This window comes from Sebastes umbrosus, chromosome 6 (genome assembly GCF_015220745.1).
Source record: "Sebastes umbrosus isolate fSebUmb1 chromosome 6, fSebUmb1.pri, whole genome shotgun sequence".
In the NCBI taxonomy this organism is placed as follows: domain Eukaryota; kingdom Metazoa; phylum Chordata; class Actinopteri; order Perciformes; family Sebastidae; genus Sebastes; species Sebastes umbrosus.
In genome coordinates this window covers 10899455-10923527 of record NC_051274.1, presented here as the reverse complement: position 1 = coordinate 10923527, position 24073 = coordinate 10899455, and the positions used below count along the sequence as shown (strand labels likewise).

The following is a 24073-nucleotide window of genomic DNA, read 5'->3' as shown; positions in this document are numbered from 1 at the left end:
CCAACAGGCAACAACAGCTGTCAGTGTGTCAGTGTGCTGACATGACTATGATTTGCCCCAAACTGCATGTGATTATCATAAAGTGGGCATGTCTGTAAAGGAGAGACTCGTGGGTACCCATAGAACCCATTTACATTCACATATCTCGAGGTCAGAGGTCAAGGGACCCCTTTGGAGATGGCCATGCCAGTTTTTCCTCGCCAAAATTTAGTGCAAGTTTGGAGCGTTATTTAACCTCCTTCGCAAAGAGTTAGTATGAGATGGTTGGTTCCAATGATTCATTAGGTTTTCTAGTTTCATATGATGCCAGAATCATCTTATTCTCTCTAGCTTTAAAACTGAGCCTGCTACAACTTCCCGAAGATCGATTGTGTTAATATGTTCAAAAAATTTGCGGAGTTAAAAACAAATTTGCGTTAAGGCATTATTGTAGCTTTAACTTTGACAACCCTTATACAAATATTGATTATAGCTGCTTTAAATCTGGCTGACCCCTTCAATACTAATAACCAAGAGGACAAACTATTCATCTGTAAATCTTATGTCTGATATTTTATGTCCTTTATGTGCATTATTATCACTGCAGCTGAACTCAATCTGCAAAAAAGAATCTGAGTAATCTTCACAGCACTTTGGTGCATTAAAGGTCAGGAGGTACTGAGGTTAAAACTGCGATTATCCTCTATTGTCCCATTCTTTTGTGTTTTGTTTGTCTCTTGTGTAATGAAGCGTCCTTACTCCAATAAGGAGGAAACCAAAGGCTTCAAATCTCACAACTGCCCTGGCACCTTGTCTAACAATGAACGCTGGGAGGCTGGCTGCCATCAGCTGAATGTTTATCCCAGAGAAAAAACTGCTGAGCTTATTTATTTGAAAACAGGTCAATTCTTGTCTGTTATGCTTAAAATGCAGTCTCTAAAACAGGCGCTGGCGGTGAGACACAATAACAAGAACACCATCACAAACAGCCTCAAACATTACTAACAGAATCTTTTTACGGCGCATTATAAGCTTCACACATGCGGTGTTTATTGCAGAGTAATGTAAGTATTGTTGCCGTCCCATATCATAAAAATGTTGCTATTGTGTCCATCTCCCTCCATGCGGCTACGAAAATGAGTCAGACTGAATGGAATGATTCAGATCTCATGAGTCAACTCTCATCTTCATGTTTTGCTACCTGAAGCACGTAACTGTCTTATCTGCAAAGTTGTTTACTTATTCAAGTACTGACTGACGCCTGCAGGCATACAGAGGAAAAGATTATGAGGAATTAACACTTTTTAAAGAACAGTCTGCGTAGACCTTGTTGGCTTCAGTCGTTGTGCTTGAAGATATAATGTAGACAGAAAGCAACTGCCACTATGTTAACATACAAAGAATTATCACATCTCAAGGCTCACGTCTCTCCCACTATAAAGCCATACAGCAATGTCTTATCAAAGTGGAAGAGGGATGGGGGACAGATATGATTTTTTTAGTAAAGGACCTATATGTAGGTCTCTGTGGTATCAACACCTGTCTCCATTGTAGCACAATGATAATGGGGACAGATTTACCACTTAAATTCACAGTCATTTTTTAAGCAATAGGTTTTAAAGGTCCAGTGTGTAACATTTTAGGGGGATCTATTTTCAGAAATGGAATATAATATTTATAATTCTGTTTTTATTAGTATATAATCACTTGTGTTTTGTTAGCTTAGAATGAGCCCTTCATATCACACCGCATACCGCTCACATTAATGCAGTCTTGGAAAGGGAGGAGTGAGCAGAGGGGTACTCAGTAGGTTGCAATCTGCAACCACACCACTGATGCCTCCGAATCCTACACACAGTACCTTTAAGTTTTGCACAGACGTAAACAAAAGCATCCTTCTAATTTCCAGCCAACAGCCGAGCTGAAACTGTCCTTAGCAGGTTTTATCAGCTCTAGCTAGCTAGCGTGCTAATGCTACCACTAAAACTCTTTTTCGTTCTAACTAGGGCTGTCAAAGTTAACGCGATAATAACATGTTAATGCAAATTTGTTTTAATGCTACTAGATTCTTTAACGCATTAACGCATCTTGCGATTTTTAGGTTGTAGCGGGCTCAGTTTTAAAGCTAGAGTGAAGATACTGGTATCATATGAAACTATAAAACCGAAGGAATCCATTGGTATCAATCATTATGATTTGAGCATATTTTTTATGCTAAATGCAGTACCTATTTGTCAATATTTTGTGTTGTTAATTGATTTCCAATAATAAATATACACATACATTTGCATAAAGCAAGCATATTTGCCCACTCCCATGTTGATAAGAGTATTAAATACTTGACAAATCTCCCTTTAAGGCACATTTTGAATAGATAATGGATTTAAATCTAACGCTGTAATTGTTATGTCTCATATGTTGGAAAATGTGCACCTACTGAAATATGTGTCTGTGATAACATTTGGCTGCTGAGTCCAGGGCAGGCTGTTAAGTTAGCATTGATAAATTTGGCCCTCCGGCTGCTGTCTGTGGTTCTGATCTAAGGCTGGTTTGCAGTATGGGAGTTGCATGGTGAGCCTCTCCATGGGGGCATAGCAATTGGAGTGGTTGTGTGTGTGTGTGTATGTGCGCATGATTGGGTACTTGTGTTAGGGGCAAGGGCCCAAGTAAAAAATTTGCCCCTGGGCCAATCACAATTATGTTACGCTGCTGGTAGGTAGTAAACTACAGGAGGTAGCCGGGCATGCTAACGTTTGAAGCTTATGTTAGATAAACTCAATGACCAATCCATTCCTTACAAGTTTGTTGTGGTGTATTTGGTTTTTGAAAGGCTAGAAAAAAGACACCGCCCCCCAAACTCTTTAAATATCGAGTATAGTGCTTCTTAGAGTCCCGTTGCGTACAACGTTTCAGTGTAGGAATCCACAACTTGACAGGCCCTAATTACAGTTACTGAGCTGTGATTGGACCATTGCTGTTCAGGGATGAGGTTTAGCAAATGGTTCCAATGTTTATTTATTTAGACGTAAAGACAAACATCTGTTTCAATGTAAATCACAAAAAGTGCTTTGCCATGTCTGCATTTTTACTTTAGTGCTCTTTAAATAAAATACGATTTTCTTGCAGCTTACATGAAGGTTTTAGATATGCATGACTTTGTCGATGTTTTGTAAAGCTATGAGAGCAGAGCTGCACAGTACTAATACAGCATGCAGTACGTACCCACTGTGCAAATCCACAATGTAATACAGCACATGCTCGCGCATGTGTTTTTTAAAAACAGCGGGTATTGTGGACACCTTTTACCACACCTGGGATGAATGTGTTTTTTTCTGTTAGACTCATGTTTTGCTTTACTCGTATTGATGCTGAGTTATAATTCAGTTATGTGTCCCAGCGCATGAAATCCAAATGAACAATGCTCTGCATATCTGAAAACCAAGTGCTGGAAGCAATCAGCGTAAAGTGCTACACTGTTTAGAGACAATATATTCAATCACACCTCGATATTGTCCTCTGGAATGCCACTAGAAAGGTCAGATTTAAGTTTAAAATTCAACACAGCACACCTGCCACCATATAGCTTTGAGGACAGTAGAAACTCGTGTCACTGAAATCCTCTTTTCTGCAGCAGCGTTTTTCCCCCCACAGCTACACGACCATAAAACCACAGAGTGTAAAGTTCTCAGGATGACCTTCTGTTTGCTGTCTAATGAAATTCATGTAAAGTCGAGAGATATGCAGTTTACTTAAAATGACTTTCTTGCCGGATCTTTCTTATCTCGTAAACAGTCAATCTGACAGCATGAACACACCCGGGAACAGATCAAGCTGCAGTGGCAGATAATCTCCCTGCAAATGATTTTAGGATCAGATTCATTAATAGAGGGTATTATTGCTTTTCCAAGATACAACACAAACATCAGAGAACATGGTTCAACACATTTACCGCCACTTTAATTCCAAAGAAATACAACATGTTAGATAAAAGGCCATTAGAAACCTCTGTTCGTCCATTAATGGCACCATGTAACAATTACTTATGACACAGTTTGCATGTCTTTTTTCATTCAAAATGTTTGACATGTTTGTTATTCATGGAAGTGCAGCACCACAGTATACTGTATCTTGCACCAATGACTGGTGGCTTAATCAGTTAGAACCATGGTATGATATAATTATTTGGGCTGTCAGTCGATTAAAATATCTAATCACGATTAATCGCATGATTGTCCGTAGTTAATCGAGTTTAATCACAAGTTAATTACACATTTTGTATCTGTTCAAAATTAACCTTAAAGAGAGATTTGTCAAATATTTAGCACTATTATCAACATGGTAGTGGGCAAATATGCTTGTTTTATGGAAATTATTGGATATCAATTAACAACACAAAACAATGACAAATATTGTCCAGAAACCCTCACAGGTACTGCATTTAGCATAAGAAATATGCTCAAATCATAACATGGCAAACTGCAGCCCAACAGGCAACAACAGCTGTCAGTGTGTCAGTGTGCTGACTTGACTATGACTTGCCCCAAACTGCATGTGATTATCATAAAGTGGGCATGTCTGTAAAGGGGAGACTCGTGGGTACCCACAGAATCCATTTTCATTCACATATCTTGAGGTCAGAGGTCAAGAGTCCCCTTTGAAAATGGCCATGCCAGTCTTTCCTTGCCAAAATTCAGCATAAGTTTGGAACGTTATTTAGCCTCCTTCGCAACAAACTAGTATGACATGGCACATAGTACCTAGGTTTTCTAGTTTCTAGTATCTTCACTCTAGCTTTAAAACCGAGCCCGCTACAACCTAAAAATTGCATGTTGCGTTAATGTGTTAAAGGAATTAGTGTTGTTAAATCGAATTTGCGTTAACATGTTATTATCGCGTTAACTTTGACAGCCCTAATAATTATACATTATGCATATTGTATTTAGTTATTATTTCAGAACAATTATAAAGAGCAAAAGCATAGCATTTATAGTGGTGACGCAATTTCATGGATAAGCAGCATTCAGCTGTGTTATACATTATTAGTTCAACCTGCTTGCTCTGAACTTCCCATCTGACGTTGAATGGTTTCGAGCTGTTTTGTGTGTAATCAGTGCCCAAACTACGCTTTTGATGACTGTCATTTAAAATGATCATCGTACTTTAAGTCAATGTCCACATCATTTGGGAATCACGACATACAACTGTAAACATTTAATGTTCACTTTACTGTATATTTACACCATTCTGTGCATTTGAAATACTACATGAAGTTTCTCTCCCAAGACGAGGAAAAATCAACTCATACACAATTTTAGGCTCATATTTAAGGCCTTTTGTACTATGATGAAATCAGATATCTGTGGTGTGGACATAAGTCTGTTTCTGTTGCCATTCACACAGTAAATTCAATTCAATGCAGGACATTTCTCAGAGCTCCACCTCTACTCATTGCTGGTTGATTTGAAAGGAGACAGAAAAAAAAAAAGAATTTAGATTTCTTGGCTAAGAGTGCTGACATTCAAACTGAAGACACAAAACAGACAGTACCACATCAAATTTGCACAGATGCTGAAAAGTAGGACCTGCAAAAAATAAAAAAAATACATGTTTAACACATTTTTCAATGTATAATGAGACAAGAAATGTTAAAATATCTGAACAACTGACAGGTGCATCGAAATACAAAAGAAATTCTTTCGAGACAGTGATATATTCTGAATTATCCTGTCGCAAATGAAACTGTACCAAGAAGATGGTTTGTTAAAATGTGGATTCAGTTGCACCCACTATATTCCAAATTGTTTTCACAGTTTCTGTTACCTTCCACAACATGCACATGAAATGGATTTTCTATTCCAAGTCTGAAACATTATACGAACATAAAACAAAGAGCTCCTTTTCATCTCTTTGATGCTGCTGGAAAATATCAGTTCTACAATCACAGACTTTTATTAAAATTGCAGAAGTCCTTATCTGTTAAGGACTAAATAAATTAAGGATGTAAAATAAATTACCCAGAATAACTTTTTTGCAACCTTAAAATTCATGTAAGTAGGGGTTTATATATTAAATACTGGCAACTATGGAGGCTGGAGTGTGCTGTATTGCTTATTTTTTATGCATTTCAATTATACAATTAAATGAATAGTTTTAGGTTTTTTAAATGATCATTAATAACATTAACCGTTAATGTATGATGAAGACTTTCTTTAGATAAAAGAAATTCGGCTCGTTTGTGCAACCCTAAAAATTAATGTTGGTCCACCCTAAAGAACAGCAATGGAGCTCTGATTTGCCGACTTGCCAAAGCTTTTAATGACTGGCCAATGAAAAATGAAAAGAAAAAAAAAACCTCTGGAAAAATCCTTTATCAAAATCATGATTTTTATTCATCATTTATCGCCAGAATTCTTCAATACATTAATTAATTCGAACATTTAATGATCACGTTTAAAACCTTTTAACCCATAGATTTACATTTGGATCATTTAAATACAAAGTTAAGTAATAATATAGAGTGCTGCAGGGATGACGTATTTTTGTAAGCCAACCAGGAAGTTAGCATCGCCCTGGTTCCCCCGACAAAAAGCCAATGGGATTTTCCCTTTGGGTTTTAGATTATTGTAGAAAATAAGCTCTGTGGCAAACACACGTTTATGATACTTACACGTTTTGTTCCAAAACATAACCTTAACAAATGAACACCACTTGTGATTGTTGAAGCGTGAATGCAATCGCCAGAATTAAAAAGCTAACGTTAGGCTATAAATAAACTACACCACGGTTTTCACGGTACACAACGAGGCTATAAATGCGGACAGGTCGGCGTGATGACGTTTAGTAGTCTCATTTAGCCACTTGTTAGAAACCGCCTTTTTGAAGACACGTAAAGGTTTCAAAATTCACAAGTGGGATATTTACTGACGTATTTTATATCGTAGAACAAAACTTTAAAATCTCTTCAGCTTGTGTTAACCACAGACCTTATTTCAGGCATCTAACCAAAAACACATTCTGACTTCCAGACGAGGGTACCAGAAGTGCTAAAATGCTAACTCACTTCCGGGTTTTAGGACTCATTCCTGTAGCACTCTATTACCTACTGAAACTATATCCATTTCAGTAGCACAGTCCAGCTTCCATATTCATTATCAGCCAAACAGTGTGACACAAACGTAAAGTAATGTCGACCCATAAAATATAGATTGTTTAGCAAAATAAATATACAGTGTCATAAAAAATAGCAGGGTGATTCAATAAATGCCACTCTCTTGTACTCTCGGAGCTTCGTCAGTGAATTTGTTTGCACTATTAATATCAGTGAATACATTTTCAGCCCTGTTTCCTTGAGCAATTGTTGGTATGAAGTGTGACACAACTGTAGCTGTAAATCTTCAGGGGGCTTTTTTGAGCTGCACATTTCTTTCATTCCTAACTTTGCCTCTTTATTCACACAACTGAAAAATCACTTCCATCAAACGTTTTCCGGCTTACAAAAAAAAAAATTCCAATGATACCAAGGGCAACTCATCAGTCACTGACAGAAATATGTCAGCAAACAACACGTAGCAACATAAATTTGATCAGCGAAAGTTAACGCCCAAAACACTTCAGAGAGGTTCAACCTGACGAGGGTGCAGATTATTGTTTCAGAGTGAAATAATGATTCAAATAAGCTCTCCAGAAAAGCCTCGGCAAGCTTTTAGGTTGATTTTAACAATGCAGCTGCACACTGCACCAGCAGCACACACTGCAGTAAGGCAGACAGTAACTCTGCTGTCGACATGAAGGGGAGAGCCATCACATACTGAAAGCGCACATTGATCTCAAGAGCAACAATTAAGGAGTTTATTAATTCATCAGTTATCCCAGGCTGCCCAGTGGAAGCTGTTTATGCTCACCAACAGTGACAGGAATCAGTTTATGATCTGCATGTTAACTAATTAAGGTTCTCGGATGTCCATTAAACTTTATTAAGGTCCATAAACCACAAGTTCACTTGTGCAAGGTCTATTATAAATACAAAGGTAGCAATGACATTTATATACTACTAATTTTCAACAGCAAATACATTTTGGGAGAAACGTAACGCGACCAGAATTATGTTTTTTTCAATAAACATAATTAAAAAATTAGAACTGTCAAAGTTAACACGATAATAACGCATAAAAAGAAATTCGTTTTAACGTATTTTTTATGTTGTAGCGGACTCAGTTTTAAAGTTAAAGTGACGATACCACAGCAAATGAAACAAGAAAACCTAAGGAATCCATTGGTACCAACCGTGTCATACTAGCTGGTCGCAAAAGGGGCTAAATAATGCTCCAAACTTACGCTAAACTTTGGTGAGGAAAAACTAGCATGTCCATTTTCTAGGAGGTCTTTTGACCTGAAAATGGGTTCTATGGGTACCCACGAGTCTCCCCTTTACAAACATACCCACTTTAAGATAATCCCATAAAGTTTTGGACAAGTCATAATCAAGTCAGCACACTGTTGTTGCCTGTTGGGCTTGAGTTTATCATGTTATGATTTGAACATATTTCTTATGCTAAATGCAGTACCTGTGAGGGTTTCTGGACAATATATGTCATTATTTTGTGTTGTTAATTGATTTCCAGTAATATATGTATACATACATTTGCATAAAGCAAGCATATTTGCCCACTCTCATGTTGATAAGAGTATTAAATACTTGACAAATCTTCCTTTAAGGTACATTTTTTAACAGGTAAAAATGGGCAATTAATTTTGGACAATCACGATTAAATATTCGAATCGATCGACAGTCCTAGAGAAAAGGTTTTTTAACGAATGTATCTGACAAGTCACAAAATGTTCAATGGCAACGTGTATTATATATTTTTCAGACATTTTCCACTTGTACCGTAGCAACTAAAGCATTAACAAGCATTAACACTTTATATGGTTATGCTTAGGCACTCACAGCACTTGGTTGATATCAGGTAAGGTCTAGATTGTGGTTAAATGCTGAAAAAAGCAACTAATCTCAAATAACTTGGGAATTTTTTTGGCCACTTGGGGGCAGCAGAAACAAACTGTAAACACTGACATATTATCACCTTTTAAGTTTATATGGCTAACTTTGTTAGCAAGCAGTTGGCAGTTTACACAACGAGCAGATATGAAGCAACATTAGCATTTATTTGGAGTCATGTTTGTGTTCCCCTGATGAATGTTAGTCATAAATTCTGTTTTCTGTTAATCTCCTTTTAGCTCTGTTAAGGCCTCCACCAACTCCTAAGGGAAATATCTGGCTCTATAGCTGCTAAATGCTGCACTATGTTCAACTCTGTCTGTCTACTGTTTGGTTGCTGGGAAAATAGCGTAGACCTACAGTGAGTTTATGTAAGCTTTTATGCTGAAAACAGCTGCCTACTGCTGCTGAAAACAGAGTTGATGAGAGTGAACCAAAATATGAAAGTTATGGGCTGTAATACCGAAACAATGAGTTGCAAAAACTAAAACGCTCTATAGATCTAAAAGGAACTGCAGAGTTGGGTGATAATTCTCTGCGGGTTCATCACTACACACAACACAGTTCACATACAAGTAGTCATGTGATCAATTGTTAGCATGAAGATGTTTACAACAGTATGCATTACATCCGCATTAACCAAGTGCTTCTGTTGCCTAAACCTAGCCATACATGGGACTTAGGATGATAACCCCGGTTTCTAGAGTCACAGGTAAGAAAATGTAGTCATTGAAAAACAAACATTGCCACTGAACATAATCCAGGCAAGAATTACCTTTCCCTGTAAATGTATTTGGCAAAACAAACTGGTGGAATATAAATGTGATTTCTAGTAGACAGGGTTAAAGTAAACTGACCACTATAATCCATCAAAAGCAAAATATTGGTATCAACAGTGAGCCTAAATGATCAGAAATATGATGAAATCTGTGCTCGGATCATAGGCGGATTATGACACAATGGGCCCCTGGGCACAGACATGTAAAGGGCCCCTGGGCACAGACATGTAAAGGGCCCCTGGGCACAGACATGTAAAGGGCCCCTGGGCACAGACATGTAAAAGACCCCTGATCCTTCCTACATATGAGCAAGACCCCCAGGCTGAAAGAGCAGACCACAACAATCAGTTGTTTGTAGTTGTTTTGCGTCTCTTTTTAGTTGTTTTGCATCAATTTTTGGTGGTTTTGCGTCCGTTTGTCGTCGTTTTACGTCCGTTTGTAGTCATTTTGTGTCTTTGAGGTTGTTTTGAATCTTTTTGTAGTCCTTTTTGCGTCGCTTTGTGGTCGTTTTGCGTCTCTCTGTGGTCATCTTGCGTCTCTTTGTAGTTGTGTGTGTCTTTGAGGTTCTTTTGAATCTCTTTGTAGTTTTTTGTGTTGCTTTGTGGTAGTTTTGCATCTCTTTGTATTAATTTTGTGTGTCTTTGAGATCGTTTTTCATCTCTTTGTAGTCTTTACTTTTGTTTCTTTGTGGCCGTTATGGATCTCTTTGTAGTCGTTTCGTGTGTCTTTGTGGTCATTTTGCGTCTTTTTGTGGTTGTTTTGCATCTCTTGGCCGTCATTTGGCTTTGAAGTTGTTTGGAGTCTTTCAATGACACTGCAGGTGAAGGGGTCAGGGCAGAGCCGGCCCTAGGCATAGGCGGTATAGGCGAATGCTAGGGGCACCATCCATTGATAGGGGCGCCCTAAATGATGGAAGGAAAAAAATGTTTTAAATGTATAACTTTTAAAATGTTTTACTAATACTATTTAAATACTGTTATTTCGTAATATTCCCCCAAAAAAAGGCCACAACAACATAACTGTGTATCGTATTAAATAGGCCCTATTTACACGGTTGTCCACAGCATCACCCCGGCACATCACTTCAATAGCTAATAAATAGCTTGAATTAACGTCAGTTACTCCCACCTTAAATTCATTAGGGAAAGTTGGAAATACCATTTAGGTGTTTGGGGAATAAATACAGTTTTTCTTTTAAGTGTGATCTGCATAGCTTAATCTCAAAGACATAAAGCTAAGCAGTTTCTGTGTGATTGTATGAACACAATGATTGGTGGTGGAATTAGCTGTGATGCACCAGCTAAAATCTTGCCAAGGCCTGCTCTGGGTCAGGGGGCCCCTGTGCCTAGTAGGCCTATTCAGTAATCCGTCCACTCCTCTCACTAAGCACGCTTTGCCATAAACTCCTTTTTTCTTTTTTTTGTATCAAATTCAAATTAATTTGTTCCATCAAGGTGACACCTCCATCATCCCTCTCATTGAACAATTAGCTCCAGAGAAGATACCCCCCCCCCTCACACGTACAATGTGAATACTTTGGTGAAGTAACAAGTCACACAAGCATACATTTTACACCCAAAAGGCAGATGTACTTGAATGCAACAGTTTCCATGATAAAAATCAGTATGCTAAATATATTCAGACAAGTCAAAGTTGAAGAGTACTTTTGGGATGTTTTAGTGTTCCTCTCTGGTGCTGCTTGAGTGACAGGAACATACAGTAGCGATAGGGAACATTTCAAGTCTCTTTCATCTTGACGGGGACTCGGCACATCCAACGAATGTGAACCATTTCCAAAGTCATATTTCCTCTCTCTGTTTGGATCCATTTCCATCCATCATTTTTCGACAATTTGGCAAGATCCAATGGACGCAGCGACAATGTTTCGATTATACAGTGACAACACATTATGAAGAAGTCAGTAAGCGTACAATCTTCTTTTCTTTTCTTTTTACAGAGGGAACACAAGAAAGCCAGAAAATGTTGAGTATTGCCATCCACCAACTAGGTTTCCCTTCTCCAGCTTTAAGTAGACTTTGTCCTCTTTTTCTAGATAGAGCAGAACTCCATTGGTGGCCGCCTCACGAGTTACATCTTTGTCACCCGCAAAGGCAGAGATGACTGGTTTCCCATTCAACATCAAGTTCACCTGGACAACAGAAATAACAGTTAGCAACAGTAAAGAAAAAGGAATAGTTTAGAAGATATGCTTTAGCATAGTTCACGTCTTATTTGGAACATCTTAACTCAACCTTTTGTGCCGATAAAATCATGTTAAACTCGCCAAACAACTACTAATAAGAACTCACTGTATATCAGATACAAAAGGAAAGGGTTTCAGGCTGGTTTACATCTAACAATGAAGCGTTCATTCTCAGTCGTGTGTTTTATACAAGCAGAAGAAAAGTAGTCAAGAAAATCCAAAAGCCATTGTTTTCATCAATAGGCCAATAAATTCTTATTAAGGGACTGTCTGTAAATTAATAGGGAGGGAGGTAATTGCATTTTTTTCTTTTGCTAAAGGAGAAGCAAAAAGCTTTTAGATGTTATTGGGGTTTGTTTTTTCTCTTTAGGTGAGGTGTCTTTATAAGCCATTTCAGGTTTATAAATAGGTTTCTTTTCTGCTCCTACTGCATTATGGGGTTTTTGTGTCTTGTGCAAATAAATAGAGTAGGGCTGTCAAAGTTAATGCGATAATAACTCGTTAACGCAGATTTGTTTTAACGCTGCTCATTTCTTCAATGCAGATTTTTAGGTTGTAGTGGGCTCAGTTGAATCCATTGGTACCAACCATGTCATACTAGCTTGTCGTGAAGGAGGCTAACTAACACTCCAAACTTATGCAAAATTTTGGCAAAGAAAAACTGGCATGGAAAAACTGAGCCCGCTACAACCTAAAAATCGCAAGTCGCGTTAAAGAAATTTGTGACGTTAAAAACGATTTTTGCGTTCACGCGTTATTATTGCTTTAACTTTGACAGCCCCAATAAATATATAAATACATTTGCATAAAGCAAGCATATTTGTCCACTCCCATGTTGATAGGATTATGAAATACTTGACAAATCTCCCTTTAAGGTACATTTTGAACAGATAAAAATGTTTTTAATTAATTAACTATGGACAATCATGCAATTAAATCTTTTAATTGATCGTCAGACCTAAAATAAATTAAACTAATAATAAACTAAACTAAAGCAAAAATAAATTCAGTACAGCAATTAAATGCAAATCTAACAAATAAAAGTACAGAGAGTGAACTAGAATAAGATACCCAACATAAGATAAAAACAGTAAAATAAACAAATATAATACCTAAAACATATTGGAACTGGAAAAATAAAACCTTGGGCAAAGATTTGTAAAAGCGTTTTTTTGAGAAGTGACTTAAGATATGTCACTATTTCAATTTCCTCTAACAGATTACTTATAAATAAAAGGATCAAATACAAAATGAAAATGATTACTCCATTGACATATTAAGGTTGAGGTAAGGGTCTACCATCTTAAATTCTTTAAGCTTTGCCTCTTTTAGTTATTAAAAGTGAATCAAATCAATTATGGTATATTACTTTGAGATACTGGGGGGGAGGGTTTGCAGTTTTTTCTATGGGGAAGGTTCAAATAAAATAGTTATAACTATGTGGAGTGTCTTTTAAAAAAATTTAAACTAGGGCTGTCAAAATGAACGCAATAATAACTTGTAAACGCAAATTTGTTTTAACTCCACTTATTTCTTTAACTTTAACTTGCAATTTTTTGTTTGTAGCGTGCTCAGTTTTAAAGCTAGAGTGAAGATACTGACATCATATGAAACTAGAAAAACTTAAGGAATCCATTGGTACCAATCACGTCATACAAGCTTGTCGTGAGGGAGGCTAAATAACGCTGCAAACTTGTGTTAAATTTAGGCAAGGAAAAACTGGCATGGCCATTTTCAAAGGGTTCCCTTGACCTCTGACTTCAAGATATGTGAATGAAAATAGGTTATATGGGTACCCACGAGTCTCCCCTTTACAGACATGCCCACTTTATGATAATCACATGCAGTTTTGGACAAATGATAGTAGTCATAGTCATAGACAGCTATTGTTGCCTGTTGGCCTTGAGTTTGCCATGTTGTGATTTGAACATATATTTCTATGCTAAATGCAGTACCTGTGAAGGTTTCTAGACAATATATGTCATTATTTTGTGTCGTTAAATGATTTCCAATAATAAATACATACATACATTTACATAATACAAGCATATTTGCCAACTCCGATGTTGATAAGAGTGTGAAATACTTGACAAATTTCCCTTTAAGGTACATTTTTGAACAGGAACAGGTTAATCATGATTAACTATGGAAAATCATGGGATTAATCGTGATTTAATATTTGAATCAATTGACAGCCCTAATTGAAACATGCGGTTCATTTGCCCCTCTCCACACCAATAATTTCCGTACAACCCCTAAAGAAGACATTTTGTCCCACTCCAGTACTTAAACATGTTAACAACGGAAACAATTGCACAGCTCTGTGAAATAAACAAAAATAATACCTGTATGGTTTGGCTCTGGTACACTTTAATGACATGGAAGTTAAAACTGTAGATTCCTTTTCTCGGGGACAAAAAAACTGATTCAAACGTGAAGTAGTTTCCTATATTCACAAGAACCTGTGAGGGAGGAAGAAAAAAACACACACATTGTGACAAAAGTATTTATATAGCCAGCACTTCAATAAAGGCTTTCATTTCAATGGGGCCTTTGGATTAAATATGTCAATGCACCGCAGGATTCACTGTGGCGACCAGGAGCCGGCCCTGCACCGACTCACAAAATGAATGACACACTTCAAAAAACATTCAATTCAGGCCTTTCTTGTCAATGGATCTAAACCCAGCATTGAACTTTCCTACTTGCACAAGAAACCAAAATTATGCTTGATTCCATTTTTTTTTGAGAGTTTAGAGCAAAGACAGATTTTTTTTAATAAGCTTCCTCGATACTGCTTTCTTCGTGTGACACATACAGAATAACCTTAATGAATATTGGAGCGTTGATAAATAAATAAATACATTTTTCTTACTTTTGCTTTGCTATAAATGATCCACCCTGAATATGTCAGTCAAACGCTGTCTCACGAGTGTCACTAAAAGGTTTTTAAGCATCTAAGCACCCTAGTCAGTCATATTAGACATGCAGTATTTATAGTAAAACAGAGCATGGACTCTTCTTTGGGTCATGATTGATGATGATGAGGCAGCAGGAGCTCCTCTCAGTGGAGTCCCAAACACATGGAGCCCACCTGTTATAGAGACACCACTGCAGCCTCAGCCACGACCTTTGACAAGTGTTGCTTTCATAGCAACAGCACGAGCATGACCCACACCAATCAGATCACTTGCAGTGTGTTGACAGCTAAAGATAATGTTATGTAATTTCAAATGAGAGGGCAGAGGATCAGAGGGGTGATATCACATTGCAAACACCTTTCTCTGCCCACCACTGTATGACTAATCTGGTTGTTTGTGTTTGGTTGTTTTTTGGGGGGGGAGTGGTGGAGGGGTTGTATGTAGGTGATGGGGGGGGGGGGGGGTAGCTCGAGGCAGACTGATGGATGCGTGCAGGCTCTGCAGGATGCCCGGCTCTCAAACATAATCCAGTCACTTTCCAACCTGCCTGCAAGTGATATGCGCACTGGTACAGAATCCACATGCCAACTGCAACTAGCCTCAAACTAAAATCTGGGGCTCTGCAGCTACACTGAACTGCAATGACACTTTAATGTCCTGCAACACAAGTCAAAACTGAGCTAAAGAAGGATGAAGGGTTAATCCACAAAAAAAGCAAAATTTAAAAAAAATGCCAGTTTTTTTTGGGCAGATATCAGAAATCATAGGAAAAGATGAATTTGCAAAAAAAAAAGCTCATTTAACCACTTTTTTTTTTTTTTTTTTTTTGGACATTCATGAAATTGCGTCTTCACCTGGTCGAAGTAGATTATTCTCGTTTTGTTGCTCATCTCCGACGGCTCGTGGTTGTTGCTCCGGACCGCAGAGAAAGCCACCTTGGAGTTGGCGGCGCGCACCGAGATGCCGAGCGGAGAGGACGAAGCCTTCCAGTCCGTGGCCGGGTTCGAGTCGCACACCACCAGGCATTTACCCTCCAGGACGATTGGCTCCGTGTCATTCTGAGCTCTCACCACCTCGGAGAGCACAGTCCAGCTGAGCACCACCAGTATGAGAGGGTTCACCATGACTCTCTCTGTGCTCCTATCCGAAAAGAGAGACCGTCTCCTGCAAACCTGCACAAGTATCCCGAGGAGTCCCTCCACTGGTCTCTCCACCGCCGCAGACGCGTCTGACGCTGTGAACAAATCTCTTATTGGATCCAGATAGGTGCCATATCCGAGTGAGACATCAACAAACTAAAAATCCGTATTAAGTCTAAACCTTTTTTTCTCACAGAGATCACCGATTGCGTCTCATTTTTGGGGTTATTCAAAGCTCTTAGATGAGAGAAAAGTATAAGAGCATGTCTTTGGATGAGGTGAATCTGTCGACATAGCCCTCATCACTCCTCTACTCCCACTCCCAATAACGCGTCTGGTAGCAGCGGATCCCTGCAGTGAAGTGGTGCGTGTGTGCGCGCAAAGCCATCCACTTTACGCACGCACATGTGGTAGAAGTTATAATTAACTGCGTAATGTGCCAAAAGCTTCTATTTCTTTAATTTCCCATAAAATAAGCTTCCAACTTATATTTATTAATTGGCTGTGTTAATGATTCTGACAAGATATATACTGGATATATACTAACTGTTCTAGGATCCAGGAACAAATCCATAAAATATCATTTCTCATGATTTCCCAGACTGTAATCTAGAAGTATAGAAGTGAAAATGCCCTCTAGCAAGAGTTTTTTTCTTTTCTAGCAGAGCTCCCTGTCCACTCTGGCTGTAGGTTTCACTGTAATGCAGTGACTCATCATAATCTCATTGCACAGGTGGGCTGAAACATCTTTGCAGGATGAATTTACAGCTCCACGATCCTGCTGGTGTTCCAGTGATGAGAAAAATTTTCTCACCCAGTTAAAAAATACCACAAATTCATCAATCTCACCTCTAATTCTCTTGATGATCTGGAAAAAGAATCAAATAAAATCTAACATCATTGGTAAAGGGATCTTTGGGTGTGATCCATTTATCACTCAGCATCATGCTGCATTAAATCAACAGGTCGTCTGGAGTGTCCTGTGAGGATATTGACAACAGATTAGAGATGTGACAACATCACCTCTGTCCTTGTGTCACTGCAGGCTGCCCATAAAAACAGCAGATCAATCTTAACGTCCTTCCACTGACTTGCAAAGTGCTACAGAATCTGGCACCCACAGTTTACCCGCTGGAGCTGCAGCTCAACAAATCAACTATAGATAGATAGAACTTTATGTAAAAAGTAAAGTGTTATCAAGTAGTTGTAAAGAGATATAACGTCATTTTAAGTGAGTATTTTATGGGTCCATAAATTCTTAGTAATGCCCCTACATAGTTTACAGACAGTAATATAGGACTAAACAGGTAAAATTAGAGACAGGTGTTTAATTATACTCTTCTAATTAATTTGAATTAATTGCTAAATTATGGATTTTTATTCAGAGCAGCTAAACATGCAAACATGTAAAAATGTTTAAATGAAAGCATACAATTCAACATATATGAAGAATAAAGCTTCTACTAATAAATTAATGATGCATTCTTAGATATAAGAAGTGGACGTAGTCACTGTGACGTCATCCATTGGTGTACTTGCCAACCTTGAGAATGTAAAAATAGGGAGGATTTTAAACCAAAGCGGGAGGTCTGGTGGTCCTCCCCCAGAAAAAATTGGAGTTTCAGAGGCCTTGTTTCCTGCATTCTGGTGACTTTAAAAGACTGAAAATAACAAGTACGCCGCAACAGCATTTTTATATTAACTTTTAATTTTACCTTTAATTCTCAGGAAAGAAAACTGAATAATTTGCCCCTCTGGCGTGAACTTGTGTGAGTCTCTGGCATGAACTAGTATTCATCAGTTTTTATTCATTTTCTGCTCCTGCTTGAGTATATCTTTCAGATAGTACTCTCAGTTTCTCTCTCCTCTCACTCACTGAAGGTCCTTTCAGATACAATGCGACAGCAGCACCACTGTGCTCTAAAACCCATTATTTCCAATAGCTTGCGTCACGCCACAATGGCATTTGGCTACGTGAAGCGAAGCCCTACTTTGGGCGCTGCACACTGTGGTGTGCGCTGAACCCAGCGGTGAGCGCCGCTCAAACATGAGCTTGAACTGCGCTGTGTCGCAGGCATAGACTGCTCTCTCTCTGGGAACGTCATTTGTTATAGCTCTATTGTCGTCCAGGTAGAAACAGTAGAGCTTATGGACCTTGTACAGTGCCAGAAACAGGTTAAAATAATGAAAAGGGGAAAAAAAAGTGTGAAGATTTGCCATAAATCGGGAGAAATAAGGGAAAATTGTAAACCCGGGAGGAAACCAGTAGAGGGCAATGAAAAACAGGAGTCTCCCGGGAAAACCGTGAGGGTTTGGCAAGTATGTCCATTGGTTTGTGGACTGCTATTTTGAAGCGAGTTCGGCATTTTGTTAGTCGCCATCTTGATTTTTTTCCGTTGCCATCTTGGTCATTTGTAACCAGAAGTGACACGAGAGGGTGGAGCTAAATGCAACCAAATGCTGAATACGACTTTTTTAGGCGACCAAAATGTTATAATTAACTTTGATGAACTGAAAACACACTGTGAATGGGTTAAAGTTGCAAGATGAAAACACGGACAACTCCCAGACGGGACAACACCATGGTAGCAACCTGTCAATCACAAGGTAGTCACGCCCTAAAGCATCCCCTGCTTTATGGTCTATTTGACTCTAAATGGGACCATAATTTACTAAATGAACATCATGCTGTATTAAAGAAGAGTTGAAACTAGCGATTGAGACCATAAACTCATGTTTACAATGTTTACTGAGGTAATAAATCAAGTGAGAAGTAGGCTCATTTTCTCAATGACTTCTATACAATCAACCTTCTTTTTGCAACCAGAGGAGTCGCCCCCTGCTGCCCATTAGAAAAAAATGCAAGTGTAAGCCACTTCCGCATTTGCTTCACTTTTCAGACCCCGGAGTTGCCCGCTGGTATATTTACTTAAGCTTAGCAGTTCTTTTGGGAAATTACTCTGGAGATTAAGGACAGTTTTTAAACTCAACACAACTAACTGTAACTATTTCCCCTTATAATTAGCACCAAATTCTTTCCAGAAAACTGGAAATGATTAGGAAATATCAGACCCATAAAATAAAGGGTTATGGGTTTATTAATGCATTTGTCAATAACTATACCTCCTCCTATAAAGCATCCATAGCTGATGTATAAACAGTGAATGGATGCCTGATAACATAATATAACATAGCCACAATCATGATATATTATTGCATACGTGTTATGCATATTTAAACTGATAATATATACACAACATTCACAGGTGGGTTTCTAAATTCACGAAGCAAGGGGAGCTTCAGGGTTGATTCATGACCGTGTGACAAAAAAAATAAAATACAAATCTTTACTCAAGGTCCACTTTTTTCTTACTACTTCCTAGTTGCATCCCACATGACCTTGTATTTGCTTACAACTGCATGTGGTGTAGGCTATTTATTAAAGAATTCAAAGAATCCAAAGGTTTGTTTATCACATAAACAGCATCATGTGTAGTGAAAGGCAATGAGGCATGCTCTTAAGGCACTGCTGAATAGATAGATAGATTTTTTCAGCAACCTTGTTGTAATTATTGGCTTTATAAAGTGTGCTTTGTGCTATTAAGTCTGAATCCTGAAAAGCACATTTGGTGTTTGGGATTCATTTGCTTTCTCATTAAATCCATGCTTATGAATGCGGCTTTTTGATCTTTGTGGCTGAACAACAAATCATTAGGTTACTCTGTTGAAAGTGATAAAATGGTTGAATTTTAAACAGCCAACCACCAAAAGAGATCTGAACCCAGACACAAAAAAAAAAACACAGCCAGTGCCAGTACACAGTGGTGAGAAGTGTTTCACACATAAATGTTTAAAAACAGAACATGTTCAGAGCATATGGTTAGTTTGTCAGCGACATATTTCAGATAGTGGTTTGCATGAAAAAACTCAGTAAAAATCTGTGCCATTTTTATGTATTCAGAGTTACAACATAATGGAAGAAAACAGCTGATTACTCTCTCTATATCTAATGCATCCATTAAAAATCTAAAAAAAGAATGATATATTTGCTATTTGGATTGGATGTTTCTAGATCCTTGAATACAACTGTACAAATCCGATATGAATCATCAAACACGGTGTTGTTTTGGCCATTAATCCATCTGTAAATGGATGACAATCTGAGCATACCCACCCCCCCCACCTCCGAAATGCTGCCATTTTGTGAGATGTGTGTCATCACCCAGCAAACGGTTCAGTGCCTAATGTTGTGCATGTCAATATGTTTCCATGGCAATAGAGCATTTTCAGAGCCGAGATGCGATAGCTTGTAATGTACCAAGAAACACTTCCTTGGATATTGAAACAAAGTTCTCTAACTTTTATTTGAAGAGGACTGCCTGTTTACTGACCTTTTATTGAGAACGCTTCAGACATTGAAGGATATTTCATTGTTAGAATAATTTTTTTTTTTTTTTTTTTTTTAAATCATCCTGGAAATACAAATGGTGCAACTTCTGAGGAATATGTAGGAAATGTATGGTGTCAAAACAGTTTGACACCATTTGAGTTTATATCAGTTTAGGTCCTGCCCCATCTTGGCAGTAAGTTCAACACAACAGGACCATCATGGAGGGAGAAATTAAGATAACAAGAGCACACCCGGAGCAGACAGGCAGAGTGTGGAGCAAGTGACAAACTAAAACTATATAAAGTGATGAATGTGTTTGTGAAACTAAGCAGTATTGAGGACAGCAGGCAAGAATAGTGACTGAGGTGACCCAGGGACCTTTTTACAATGTCTTGGTGAGTGAATTTTTAGTGCTGCTGTAAGATATTAAAAGGTGTTAAAGCTAAAGTTAAAACAAAAGTTGTGCATTGTTTTTTAAGTGAGTAACACTCTATTTTGCGGGTCAGTGTACCACTAGTGTTAATGTCCTACATAGTTTCCTAGAAAGAAGTAAGTTATGTCTGTTTTTATTAAAACACAAAAAAGATTAAATCTGACTAGAATGCACCAGTAACCGTAACACATTGAAAAAAACAAGGTAAGCTGATATTTATCTTTTAAATGAAATTGTCTTGTTTGAATAGGCCAAAAAATAAACTGCAGCCTACTGGTAGATCTATTTCAAACAAAATGTAATCATCTATAAGTGAAAAATAGGAGCACAGGTTATATTTAGACTCTGCCTGTCTCATTGATCACCGTGATCTTAATCATTCTCCAGTTCTTAATTTACTTGGCCTACTTTTAACACTCTGAAAATAGTGGCATAAAAGGCATTAACATTACTGTCTTTTGAAGGCTGTTGTGGGGTTTCAGTTTCAATATAGTGGACAGACAGTGATATCATATGAATCTTGAGTTTACGACGAATCTGTTGATACCAAACATGTCATGCTAAGTTACTGGGAAAGGGGCTAAATATCGCTCCAAAGTTGAGCTGTCTTTACCGCAAGGTCCGTGACACCTCAGTGGCAAACGGCAGTGTTATGGCCAGGCTGTTTGTGCCCCCTCCGGCACTTGGTGCCCTACGCACAGTGGGTGATGCGCGTGTGCCTAGAGGCGGCACTGCTGCTTCAATGTGAGGAAGTTTTTAACCTTAAAACTACATTTTGCCGGAGGCAGCCGGTGACTGCCAGAAAGCGCAAATTCCCACCACTGCTTGAGGACGGCATTGTAACTACCTGACAGCTACAACAGGTGCACTGCTTTCAGATGGCACTGTCGCGGTTCATCTTTTCCCTCTGTGTGTGTGTGTGTCAGTGTGTGTGACAGAATGCTTGTATACAAGTTTAAATCATACAGCTGTGTGCAGTGCAAAACTATGGTTGCAAGAATGAAGCCCATGATTACATCATAATCTTTCATTTACTCTGTCATGGAGTTGGTTCCTAAATGGTTTGTGAGAATATAAATGTTTGTTAATTTTTGCTTTAGACACACTACAAAACCCTTTTCAGGGCCAGGGGCAGCAGCCGTGTAAACACGACCTCCAAGGTCAACAGAGTGGTGGCCTTTTTTTCCATTCACTTATTACTTGGATTGAAGAATGATTTAGGTAGTACATGATGTGCAAAAGCTCTTATTTTATGTAATATAGCTGCAGTCTTTGTCTTTTAGTCGGTGTCTCTGGTTTGAAAATTGGTCTGGAAAAAGCAGCTGGCAGCTGTAAAGATTCGTTGGACATGCCCTTGTTGTCCTCAGTGGCGGTGACGGCCGTGCTCTTTGGGCTCTTCGCGCTGAAAAACTACTTCACCATGAACCACACACGGCATTATCTCAAGCACTCATGTGTCACAGTGTCAGGCTGAGTTGAAGTTCAATGATTAGAAAAACCAGCTGAAGAAAAAAATCCTTTCATCAGTTTGTGTGTGTGTGTGTGTGTACAGCAATCTATGGCGCTGCCAAACCCAGACTCCAGGTGCGACGACGTCTCTAAAAAATGCTAAAGCTGCTCATCAGATAGCGAACAAATCACATTAATATTTTACCAGCTCCTTACAGCAATTATTTCCATTTAAACTGATGCAGTCTATAGGGGACTCGGATCATTTTATCATCTGAAAGGGACGAATAAAAAAAGAGGAGTAATTCAGACCCACCGCTCGGACTAGATAAAAAAGAACAAGTCTCTAAGGAATTTAATTAGTGGTCAAAAGCAGTATGTTCTATGCATATAACACACTGACCATATCAGACAGCCCTGTTGCACATAATGAGCTGCTTTGGTTATCTTCAAAAAGGAGCAGGCCCATTTGTATGAAATGTCATTGTATATACTTTTACTCTAATTAAATATCAATCCAAAGAAGTACATGTGCCACTTTTCAAAGCAATAAAATAGGCAATAAGCCAGAGGCAATCAGAGATATGTGCTGTCAGTCACTGGCAGAGGCAGCCGCTGTCCTCCACAGTCATATTTGATCATTTTGTCTGAGGAGAGATTTTCGGAGAATCAACAGTTTATGCAGTATATTTCTCTTGATTTCTTAGCCTCTTGGAGGTAGAGCGCAACAAGCTGTTTTGTTGTCTTTTTTTTTAATTTTTTCAATAATGTTAGCTTCATTTTCTTTTCCTTTGTTTTTCTCCTTACGTTGAGGGGAGGTCCGTTGTATATGCCTGTGGCTTCTCGACCTCTCCTGTCACATTTCTTGTTATATTTATTTTAAGTTTTAAGTTTGTGTAAAGAAATAAACACAAGCTGTAAACACAACATTGATATTTTATCACCACTTAAAGTTGAAATGTTAGCAAACAGTTGCTTATTTAAATAACCAGCAACGTAGCAACATTAACATTCATTTGGAGTCGTGTTTCTGGCGATATGATCAATGCAAGTCCAATATTCACTCTCCTTTTAGTTAGGCTTGCCGCAGTAGTCGGTGCTACACAGTGGTCAGGCATTGACCGATTACATCACTTGCCCATCGCCCCCACCGTCGATTCTCTTCTTTTTTTTTAATAGAAATAAAACACATTTAGTTCATTTTCGCGCATCAGCACCGTGTTATCAATACATAGTCGGACGACGGACACTACAAACTGAAAGTGAAGGTGTCTGCTCTGTACGGACTACGAGTATTTAAGCAAAGAGACAAAACTGCTTTTTTGAGAACAGCCACTGCCACCATTTTGGACTCAAAACGCTTGTTTTATTTATTGTATTTTATTGTTCAACACAGGCCATTTTGGTAGAATGTGACAATAGAATAGAAATAATTTAGTTCTACTTTTGTATGGCACTTTGTAGGCGGATATTTTACTAGCGTCCAGTTGTAGCTTTCAGTCCAAAATGGCGGAAGCGTAGCTCTGCTGCTGGGCGCAGATGTTGCAATGGAACGAACAATTGACTTTCACTTTTTGGCAATATAAGTTCTTTGGTACGGAGTCTCAGCACAGAGAAGCAGGAGCCTGATTTCACACACAAAGGACGAGAGAGAGTTGACAGACAAGACAATGGCAGAGGATTTGGTGTCAAAATGATAAGCAAAACGCCTATATAGCGATATGTCGGATTTAAAACCAGTGCTATAAGAGAACCATAATGTTAAAGAGGCAATCGCCGTAC

The 24073-nt window shown here is 38.4% G+C and overlaps 1 protein-coding gene and 1 long non-coding RNA gene across 2 annotated transcripts; one reads left to right on the top strand and one right to left on the bottom strand.

Annotated features, from left to right (window-relative positions):
- The first annotated feature begins 8224 nt into the window (after positions 1-8224).
- LOC119489474 lies at positions 8225-22175 on the top strand. Its single transcript, XR_005207183.1, has 3 exons — positions 8225-8474; positions 19835-19840; positions 22165-22175. It is a non-coding gene; the product is annotated as an uncharacterized LOC119489474 (long non-coding RNA).
- On the bottom strand, positions 11322-16388 carry cbln4 (cerebellin 4 precursor). The gene is made up of 3 exons (XM_037771945.1): positions 15735-16388; positions 14305-14421; positions 11322-11905 (listed from the first exon to the last, which is right to left on the bottom strand). The coding sequence occupies exons 1-3, from the start codon at positions 16002-16004 to the stop codon at positions 11708-11710; spliced, it is 585 nt and encodes a 194-aa protein (XP_037627873.1). The 5' UTR covers positions 16005-16388; the 3' UTR covers positions 11322-11707.
- Positions 22176-24073: the final 1898 nt, after the last annotated feature.